Source organism: Hemitrygon akajei, chromosome 13 (genome assembly GCF_048418815.1).
Source record: "Hemitrygon akajei chromosome 13, sHemAka1.3, whole genome shotgun sequence".
Classification (NCBI taxonomy): domain Eukaryota; kingdom Metazoa; phylum Chordata; class Chondrichthyes; order Myliobatiformes; family Dasyatidae; genus Hemitrygon; species Hemitrygon akajei.
The window spans coordinates 47883-59553 of record NC_133136.1 but is presented as its reverse complement, the minus strand read 5'-3'; the positions used below and the strand labels follow the sequence as shown (position 1 = coordinate 59553).

The following is an 11671-nucleotide window of genomic DNA, read 5'->3' as shown; positions in this document are numbered from 1 at the left end:
TCCGCCTGTTCCACCGTTGAGGTCTTGGTGAACAGTTCTTTGTCAGGGACCTCACCCTTGACCTTACCACGATGGGTGTCCCTACCAGGAGCATAGCTCCAGATGGCATTGCTCTCAGAATCTCAGGACCACACAAGCTTCTCCACCATGACAAGGTGACAATCCACGGAGAAGAATATCACTGGTACCTGTCATGAAGTATGTTTCCACTATCTCCTTGCAAATTTTTCTGAGAGGCACGAGAATGGAGCTTGCCCAGGTGAATTGGAAGGGGATACTGGCAGAGCAGAGACGGCTGAAGTTTGGGAATAGTTCACAAGGCACAGGATACATAATTCCCACAGAAGTAGTAGTTCTCATATGGCAGGAGTAGGCAACCTTGGCTGGTTAAGCATAAAAATCATGGAAAGGGCATATAACGTAGCAAAAGTGAGTGGGAAGTTGGTTGATTGGAAAGCATTTAAAATCCGACAAAGGGCAAGTAAAGAAGTTACAAGGGAAAAGGTGAAATACGAGGGCAGATTAGCCAATAATACAAAGCAGGATACCTAAAGGTTTTTTTTCCAGTTATACAAAACGGGAGGCGAGAGTTGATATTGGACCTCTGGAAAATGACTTAGGAGTCCTTGTGCAAGACTCCCAGAAGGTTAATTTACAGGTTGAGTCTGTGGTAAAGAAGGCAAATGTAATGTTGGCATTTATTTCAAGGTCAATAGAATATAAAAGCAAGGACATGATGCTGAGCCTTTATACGACACTAGTCAGGCTGCACTTGGGAGTATTGTCAACAGTTTTGGGCCCCTTATCTCAGAAAGGATGTGTTGTCATTGGATGGAGTCCAGAGGAGGTTCATGAGGATGATTCTGGGAATGAAGGGGTTATCATATGAGGAGCATTTGGCAGCTTTGGGCCTCTGTCGCTGGAATTTAGAAAAATACGGGGGTGGGGGATCTCATTGAAGCCATTAGAATACTTAAAGGACTAGGTAAGGTGGATGTGGAGAGGATGTTTACTTTGGTGGAGGTATCCAGATTTAGAGGGCACAGTCTCAAAATTGAGGGGTGACCTTTTGGAACAGAGGTAAGGAGGAATTCTTTTAGCCAGAGAATAGTAAGTCTGTGGAATGCTCTACAACAGACCACAGTGGAGGCCAAGTCATTGAGTATAGTTAAGCCAGAAGTTGATTGTTTCCTGATTGGTCAGGACATCAAAGGATATAGTGAGAAGGCAAGCGTACGGGGTTGAGTGGGATCCGGAATCAGCCATAATGGAATAGCAGATAGGACTTGATGGGCTGAAAGGCCTAATTCTGCTCTATGTCTTGTTGTCTTATGACAACAGACAACATTAGCCCATGCAGGTTATTGCCTGGCTCCAATACAGGTGGGCATTCACAATCCCAATTCTGATGATCAAATCAAGCTTCAAGTTTATGATGTGTTAGAGATTAAAACCGAGTGGAGGCACTTCAATAACAAGATGGAAATTGCCAGTCTCCGAGTGAGAGCTTCAATTGTCAGGGTACTGGGACTAGAAAACACATTCATTCACATTTTAAATCTCCAATTCAAACAGGTAGCTGACATCAGAATGGCCGGACTGATTCTCTTGCTAAAGGCAACAGATTTGTGTTCAGCAGCTAACTTTCAGAAACAAAAAACATGGGTTTTTAACTCTATATTAACCTGTTTCTTCAGAAATAGATGACTAAAATGTATAAATCTAAAACAAAATTAGCAGCAAACTGGTTATTATTTTATTCATTAATGTAACAAAATACCTTATTCTTCACCCCAGGATGAGTTCTCCATGTCAATGGCTTACACACCCCTTGCCTTTAACACCTGAGCCTCTTACCACTTCCCACACTCAGACTACCCATCACCATTGAAAAGCTACTTACATCTCGAGGAGTAAGTAGCCTATCTGTAGCTGTAGAAACACTGGAGAAACAAACTGGTCCCAGTAATTCAGTGATTCACAGTGCTGAATTGTCCTACAGAGCTCAGCGATCAGGGTTCAACTTGTGCAGATTCCATAGCTGAATAATCTTGCTCAGGTCAGGCAAATATCTATGAACTTTACGGATAAGGAACTACAAAGCCCAGGCAGGGAACAATGACAGGTAAAAAGATTTAAAGCAAACTATACAAAAAGCCACACATACAATGTCAGTACCAGCTGAACAAACGAAGGCAAGGCAAACAGTTTGGAAAATACATTTGAAATGCGTGTTGATAATTAAACAAAGGTCTGTACATAATCATAGCAGCCTGAGATTTTAAAACCGACGTTGTATTGATTTGAATGAACAACCACACAAAACTTCTGGCTTCTGTCCTCTTTCTTTCCAGTCCTGACGAGTCCTGGACCAAAATATGGACTGGTTCACTTCACATCAGTTTCTGCTTGACTTACAGAGTTCTTCCAGTTCACGTGTGTTGCTCCAGATTTCCAGCATTGCTTGAAATCTCATTACTGATTTGAAGATAATGTCACAGTGATTTTTACAACTTATTCCATGCTGTTTATTATTTATTTATTTAGCAATACAGCATGGAACAGGCTGATTAACCCTCACCTAATCATGGGGTCATTTACAAATATCTATGACCTACCCAGTACATCCTTGGACAGTGGGAGGAAACCCACACATTCCACGAGGAGGATGTACAGAGACTCCTTACAGGAGATGTCAGGATTGAACTCTAAACTCCAGAACGTACTGAGCATGCGCACACACACACAGAATAAAATGTGCTTCCTCACACCAACCATGTGCACAGATCATTTTAGCACATGGTCAGAAAATTAAACAAAAGTAAACAGAGATATTTGATACCTGAACTAGAAATGGAACAGGGTTGGAATGAAGAGTCTTTAACCTGAAATTAGGCAGTGGCTTGGGGGAGGGGGTGGTGTCAAAGATAATCTACACCAAGTAGGAATAAATTTCTAACTAATGGAATTAGAGTGCACACATCATCTGTAAGGAACAATAAGTTCCACTTGAGGGCAGCTGTGAGGTTGGGTACAGCCAACAAATAATCTGTTTGCACAAAACTCTCCAAAGACAAACACTGATTCATTGGACATATAATCCCTAGACACTCAGCATTAGAAAAGAACAATAAAGAGAGGCTATACCAGTCATCGAACCATTTGGCCATTCTATAAGATCAAAGTTCAACTTGTGCCTCACCTACTGCCCTACCCAAATGGTTCCACAAGAAACAGAGGCAGGAACATTAAATATGATAGGTTTATTTTCTAATTATAGGCCAGTGGAATTTCAAAAACAGGCAGCTCTCACAAATGGAGATGGCAAAAAAATGCCCTGTCCTGATGTGGAAACCAGATGTAGGAATGAGGGGCCTCTGAAGGTCCAATGGTCAGACACCTCTTGCTCCAAACGTGGAAACATGGTCACAATGCTGTACACAGTGGTACAGAAAAACCCCTTCAGCACATAGGTAATTGGCACTGGGGTCATGCCAGAATGCTTGTAACTATATCAAATGTATACCTATTGCTACCAAATGAATTGTCTGTGATTTAATCTACCACCTCTTTTTCAATGGCCGATGAAATTGCTAAATAATATTTTCCAGCTCCCACCTGGTTCTTAACCCCTCTGCCAGCAGAAGCATTTTATAAAAATGTTCTCTAGAGCCCTGAAGGTTCTTAAACATGTATTAACTCTCCTTTCAACATGTTCTTCTCTGTGGAAAACAATGCAAGCTCTCCATATCCACAAGGTCCCTCATTCCCTGGACCACGTCCTTCCAAAGTAGCAATATCCCAATTTGAACCAAACCAGCAATTCATAGAGCCAGTAGAAATAGGAGTGTGCAAGTGAAGCACAGAGCAACCTGAAATAATGGTACTGAAACAGTTACTGGAAAACCACAGAACAGACTTACACACACTTCAAACAGGGGCGAAATTGATTCTATGGGAACACTGTATAATCTAATGCAATTTGAAAACTTTAGCCACTATCCAAACCAACTTAGGATAGGAATGGGAATAAGAAACTAATCCTTATTGTTCTGTGCATTTTCCACACTGTACCTGATGCCATAACCACACCTGGGACGGTGACCACTCCCGGCATGGTGACTGCACCTGGCACTGTCTTGCCTGGTATGGTGACCGTGCCTGGTGCCATAACCACACCTGGCATGGTGACCACTCCTGGTAATGGTGACCACATCTGGCGCTGTCTTGCCTGGTATGGTGACTGCGCCTGGTGCCATAACCACGCCTGGCCCTATGACTGCACTTGGCACCATCACTACACTTGCACCATGATCATGCCTGGCGAATGTAAACATGGCACCCAGATCAACAGCTAAATGCAATGAAGTGGCAGGAAAAACTATCAACTACCATTCATCAAAATCCTCAAACTAATCCACAACCTTTTGGAAGAACTACTGAAATGCAGAAATGATAAATTATTTGCACATAGTTACCTCCATCTGAGAATATTGCAACAATGAATGATCCAGTTGTTCCTGTAACCTTGCAAACATCACAAATAATGTTGGGGTCTAAAAACCCAATGAAACCAATCCATTCATTCTCCCTCCGTGAATCTACGCACACATCACGTACTGATGTCTGAAGCCATATTCTTCTGTCTCAGAGCTAAATATCAGTCCAGCTGATATTTCTAATTTCCAATATTTCAATATAGCTGCAAAAACACTAATAATTAACTCAGTTATGCTGCTTTATCAATAAAGAAACTCTCTTGCTCTCGCCCCACCTTTGACTGACACCAGTTTTCTCCCTTTTTTCTGGACTTTCAAATTCCTCAGTATTTTCTTTGCAAAACATTTTGAGGTGTTTTCTCCAGCTCCTTCACCTCCTGCCCAATGACTCCTTAATGACTGTATTCAATATTTACAGAAGGTACTTCTACTGAAGGAACCCAGCCTTGTCCAACCAGTCCTCATTTGGTGACAGTGTGTCCCAAGTTTGTGCCCTCATGTGTTTACAGAGCAGACTCAATGGGCTGAATGGCTTAATTTTGCTCCTATGTCTTATGGTCTCACTGTGTGCACGAGGATTAAAATAGGGTGTGCTCAACTCCTCTCTCCTCTGCATTATTGCCAGCTGGTACAGGACTATTGGGAGCATTATCTGAGTGAGCATCTCGTCACTTTACTAATTACATTCTAATTCCTATTTTAATCCTTTGTTTGTTCATTTACATGTGTTTGTTTCCGAAGAGCCTGCTTGAATTCTTCACAATTTTGCCTTCCAGAACTGGTGCTCTGTTATCAAAAGTTATTTCATGGATGTGCAGAAATCATTTTCACACAGAAGACGCAGTTGGCACATACCAAGCAGCTTGTGAGATGCCATATTCTCAACCAGAGTCCAAATGCGTGATCAATTATTTCACAAAACCTATTCTCATTCACAATCCCAACAACCAAATTAACAGAAATCAAATCTGGCTTCGTCACAAAACTTTGTACGTTTAAGAAAAATCGACATACAAAAATATGTTAAAAAGAGTCCATTAGAAAAATCAAAGGTAAAAAAAATTACCTGGGTCAAGCATACATTGATTAGGAAATATAGAGTTTGCCAGTGTCCTTGTGATTCATAAAACCAGTTCAATATTATTCACAAATGTCAATAAAATCTCCCTAAAATAATTATTCTACTAGCCTCCAGGAAAAGGATGGTCCCTGTAAACATGTGATTATTCAGTTGCTCGTTCATCAAGAAGGGAAGTCTCTTCGCTGTAGTCTTCAGCGCTGACTCGCTTGTACGCTGTGTGGAAGAATAGAGCAAAGCAGCAAGCCTCCAGACTACAGACAGCAGCCATTACCAATGTAGGAACTATTGATAGAAAAATAACAGTCACCTTTATGTACAGACACTGCTGTGCCTAGCATCACTTTATGGACATACAATCATATGTATATAAGCTATCTCATATATTTATTTATACTTATTCCATTTTTATTGTGTTCTTCAGCTTAGTGTGCTTTTTGTGCTGCATTGGATTCACAGGAACAATTATTTTGTTCTCCTTTACACTTGTGTACTGGAAATGACATTGTTGATTTTTGTGAAGTATTATCCACAGCAAATCGCTGCTGATTATAAATTGTAAAGCTTCATGTTCTGAGCAGACACGAGCAACAGCACTCACCCATGGCCCACGCTGCGGTGTGACGGCTCCCACCTGCCCCAAACCCACGCTGATCCCCATGACAAGTTGAGACGACCTCCCTGCCCCACGCCACAGCGAGACATCATGCCCCCCACCACATACTCCATAACAGCCGTGCAGGGCGATGTCACATGGAAGTGTCAGGGGAGATGAAGGAACTGAGTGACTGTGCTTTTGAGATCCCTGAAGGAGGAAACACAAGTGGATGGGATGGTACAGACAGCATACAGGATATCAGGTGTGATTAGCAGGACACTGGTCTGGTCACCTACCTTCAGGAAAGATGTCAATAAGATTGAAAGAGTGCAGAGAAACTTTACAAGGATGTTTCCAGGTCTGGAGGACCTGACTTCCAGGGTAAGTTTGAATAAGTTTGGACTGTATTCCCCAGAGCCATAGGAGACTGAGGGGAGATTTGATGGAGGTATACAGAATTATGAAGGGTATAGATGGGGTAAATGCAAGCTGGCTCTTTCCAATGAGATTGGGTAACACTACAACCAGAGGTCAAGGGTTAAGGGTGAAAGGTGAAATATTTAAGGGGAACATGAGGGGAGATTCCATTCCTCGCCACCTCACTGATGAAAGAGTTGAGCAAGATTGAAATCAACGAGGACGAGAGTGGAATGCAAGTGGGTATTCAGTGCCGACTGCCTGTGTTTGACCGGTCTATCTCTTCCTCTCCCTCGATGCTGCTGAAGTCTTGGATCATGGGCAACGCGTTTGAAGATTGGACTCTATAACCATATAACAATTACAGCACGGAAACAGGCCATCTCAGCCCTTCCAGTCCATGCCAAATGCTTACTCTCACCTAGTCCCACCTACCTGCACTCAGCCCATAGCCTTCCATTCCTTTCCTGTCCATATACCTATCCAATTTTTTTTTAATGACAAAATCGAACCTGCCTCTACCACTTCTACTGGAAGCTCGTTCCACACAGCTACCACTCTCTGAGTAAAGTTCCCCCTCGTGTTACCCCTAAACTTTTGCCCCTTAACTCTCAAATCATGTCCTCGTTTGAATCTCCCCTACTCTCAATGGAAAAAGCCTATCCACGTCAACTCTATCTATCCCCCTCATAATTTTAAATACCTCTATCAAGTCCCCCCTCAACCTTCTAGGCTTCAAAGAAAAAAGACCTAACTTGTTCAACCTTTCTCTGTAACTTAGGTGCTGAAACCCAGGTAACATTCTAATAAAAACACAAAATGCTGGCAGAACTCAGCAGGCCGGACAGCATCAATGGGAGGAGGTAGTGATGAGGTCTTGGGCCGAAACACTTCATCAGGAGACTCCTGATGAAGGGTTTCGGCCTGAAACGTTGTCACTACCTCCTCCCATAGATGCTGTCTGGCCTGCTGAGTTCTGCCAGCATTTTGTGTTTTTATTTATTTCCAGCATCTGCAGATTCACTCGTGTTAACATTCTAGTAAATCTCCTCTGTACTCTCTCTAATTTGTTGACTTCTTTCCTATAATACGGTGACCAGAACTGTACACAATACTCCAGATTTGGCCTCACCAATGCCTTGTACAATTTTAACATTACATCCCAACTCCTATTACATCCCAACACGCACCATCCACTCTCTGGAATGCACTGCCCGAATCAGTGGTGGAGGCAGATACACTAGTGAAGTTTAAAAGACAACTAGATAGGTATATGGAGGAATTTAAGGTGGGGGGTTATATGGGAGGCAGGGTTTGAGGGTCGGCACAACATTGTGGGTCGAAGGGCCTGTAATGTGCTGTACTATTCTATGTTCTATGTAGAGCTGATTTATAAAGGCCAGCATACCAAAAGCTTTCTTCACTACCCTATCCGCATGAGATTCCACCTTCAGGGAACTATGCACTATTATTCCTAGGTACTCTGTTCTACTGCATTCCTCAATGCCCTACCATTTACCATGTATGTCCTATTTTGATTATTCCTATCAAAATGTAGCACCTTACACTTATCAGCATTAAATTATATTGAAACTAATGGTATTGTGATCACTGGACTTGAAGTGCTCCCCAACACATACCTCCGTCACCTGACTTATCTCATTCCCTAACAGGAGATCCAACACTGCCCCTTCTCTAGTTGGTACCCCTCTGCATTGCTGCAAAAAACTATCCTGCACACATTTTATAAACTCGAAACCATTCAGCCCTTTTAGAGAATGGGCTTCCCAGTCTACGTGTGGAAAATTAAAATCTCCCACAATCACAACCTTGTGCTTACTATAAATATCTGATATCTCCCTACAAATTTGCTCCTCCAATTCACGCTCCCCATTAGGCGGTCTATAATACACCCCTATAAGTGTTACTACACCTTTCCCATTCCTCAATTCCACCCAAATAGCCTCCCTAGATAAGCCCTCTATCTTGCCAAAGCACCGCTGTAATATTTTCTCTGACAAGCAATGCAACACCTCCCCCTCTTGCCCCCCCCCCCCCCACCGATTCTATCACACCTGAAGCAACGAAATCCAGGAATATTTAGTTGCCAATCACACCCCTCCTGCAATGATGTTTCACTAATAGCCACAACATCATATTTCCAGGTATCAATCCATGCTCTAAGCTCATCCACCTTTCTTACAATGCTCCTAGCATTAAAATATATGTATTTAAGAAACTCTCCACCTCTTCCTCTCTGTTTATCCCTAACGGTGCAAACAACTTTATTATCTTTTTCTTCCTTCTTCCCTACATCTTTGGTCTGAGTGCTCCCCTTCTCTGTCACCTGCCTATCCTCCCTCACACACTGTCTACTAGCTTTCACTATTTGTGAACTGACCTCCTCTCTCCTAATCTCTTCAATTTGATTTCCACCCCCCAACCATTCTACTTTAAAGTCTCCCCAGTAGCCTTCGCAAATCTCCCAGCCAGGATATTGGTCCCCCTAGGATTCAAGTGCAACTCGTCCTTTTTGTACAGGTCACACCAGCCCCAAAAGAGGTCCCAATGATCCAGAAATTTGAATCCCTGCCCCCTGGTCCAATCCCTCAGCCACACATTTATCCTCCACCTCATTCCATTCCTAATCTCACTGTCGCGTGGCACAGGCAGGAATCCCAAGATTACTACCTTCGCGGTCCTTCTTCTCAACTCCCTTCCTAACTCCCTATATTCTCCTTTCAGGACCTCTTCTCTTTTCCTACCTGTGTCACTGGTACCTATATGTACCACGACCTCTGGCTCCTCACCCTCCCACTTCAGGATATCTTGGACGTGATCGGAAACATCCCGGACCCTGGCACCAGGGAGGCAAACTACCATCCCGGTCTCCTGATTGCGTCCACAGAATCGCCTATCTGACCTCCTAACTATCGAGTCCCCTATTACTACTGCTTTCCTCTTCCTTTCCCTACCCTTCTGAGCTGCAGGGACAGACTCTGTGCCGGAGGCACTGCCACTGTTGCTTGCCCCAGGTAGGCTGTCCCCACCAATAGTACCCAAACAGGAGTACTTATTGCCAAGGGGTACAGCCACTGGGGTACTCTCTGGTACCTGACTCTTCCCCTTCCCCCTCCTAACCGTGACCCACCTGTCTGCCTCCAGTGGCCCGGGTGTGACCACCTGCCTGTAACTCCTCTCTATCACCTCCTGACTCTCCCTGACTAGACGAAGATCATCAAGCTTCAGCTCCAGTTCCCCAACACGGTCCCTTAGGAGCTGTAGCTTGGTGCATCTGGCATAGATGTGGACGTCCGGGAGGCTAGGAGGCTCCAGGACCTCCCACATTCGACACCAAGAACAACAAGCTGCCCTCACACTCACACTTCCCCCTTTCCTCAAATAACAGGAAAAATTGAAAACTAAACCTACCTTGCCTCGCCCATTTCCACCTAATCCCGTTGAGCCCAAGCCCTTAAGCTTTCACTCTGCTCCCGGCTCACTCCGCTGCTTGCAAAACGACGCTCGTTTATGTTGAGATGTGTTTTTGCTTCCAGGTTGCTCCCTTTTCTATTGCTTTTCTGATTAGGGCGGACTGGCTCTGCGGCCTGCAGTCAATGAATGACACAGTGATAAACTGAACATTCCTAGACTGTTTCCAAGGTCTCTGTGGTTGATATTTAATATTCTGTGTTTTCACTTATTTTTCACCATTTGTGTGATTTGTTTTTTTTGCACATTGTGTGTTTGATATCATTGAACATGGTGTTTCTCTGTTTCATGGCTGTCTGTGGGAAGACAAATATTAGGGATGTAGACTGCAAACATAATTTGATAATAAATGTACTTTGACTTCTTCACTCAGAGAGCGGTGAGGGTGTAGAATGAGCTGCCAGCACAAGTGGTGCATGCAGGTTTGATTTCAACATTTAAGCAAAATTTGGATAAGTATCTGGATTGGATGGTTATGGAAGGCTATGATCCAGGTGCAAATTGATGGGACTAGGTAGATGAATAGTTTGGCATGGACTAGATGGGCTGAAATGTGCTGTGTGTGTTCCATAAATTTATGACACATAACGTCATGAAGGGAAAGAGAGACAAACAGGAAGCAGCAAGTGGGAATACAAGGAGCCTTTTCTGGTTGGCTGCCAGTAACTAATGGTGTTCCTTAGGGCTCAGTATTGTACTTGCTACTTTCCACATTGTATGTCAATGATTTAGATAATGAGACCATAAAGTGAAGGCATAGGAGCCAAATTAAGGCATTCAGCCCATCGAGACTGCTCCCTCATTCCATCATGGCTGATCCTGGATCCCACTCAACCATATACACCTGCTTTCTCGCCATATCCTTTGATGCCCTGACCAATCAGGAAACTTATCAACTTCCGCCTTAAATATACAAATGGACTTGGCCTCCACCGAAGTCTATGGCAGAGTATTCCACAGATTAACTACTCTCTGGCTAAAAATATTCCTCCTTACCTCTCTCCTAAAAGGTCACCCCATAATTTTGAGGCTGTGCCCTCAAGTTCTGGATACCCAACTATAGGAAACATCCGAGAGACTAGAATACTACAGCACAGTATAGGCCCTTTGGCCCTCGATGTTGTGCCGACCCCTATATTCCTTAAAAATAAAGTACTAAACCCACACTACCCCATAACCCTCTATTTTTCTTTCATCCATGTGCCTGTCCAAGAGGCTCTTAAATACCCCTAATGTTTTAGTCTTCACCACCATCCCTGGCAAGTCATTCCAGGCACTCACAACTCTCTGTGTAAAAAACTTACCCCTGATGTCTCCCCTAAACTTCCCTCCCTTAACTTTGTCCATCTGCTCCCTGGTGTTTGCTATTCGTGCCCTGGGAAACAGGTATTGGCTATTCACCTTATCTATCCCTCTCATAATCTTGTAAGACCTCTATCAAGTCCCCTCTCATCCTTCTATGCTCCAAAGAGAAAAGTCCCAGCTCTGCTAACCTTGCCTCATAAGACTTGTTTTCCATCCTGGTAAATCTCCTCTGCACCCTCTCCATAGCTTCCACATCCTTCCTATAATGAGGTGACCAGAACT

At 43.5% G+C, this 11671-nt stretch overlaps 1 protein-coding gene across 1 annotated transcript in view; it reads right to left on the bottom strand.

Moving 5' to 3' along the window:
• Nucleotides 1–1733: 1733 nt before the first annotated feature.
• Nucleotides 1734–11671, bottom strand: part of LOC140738133 (solute carrier family 49 member A3-like) — a gene marked incomplete at its 5' end in the record, with an annotated part of 56430 nt that continues 46492 nt past the window's right edge. Inside the window, one exon of the mRNA XM_073065281.1 lies at nucleotides 1734–5862. Coding sequence (XP_072921382.1) covers nucleotides 5723–5862 — 140 coding nt within the window. The remainder of the gene's footprint in view (nucleotides 5863–11671) is intronic.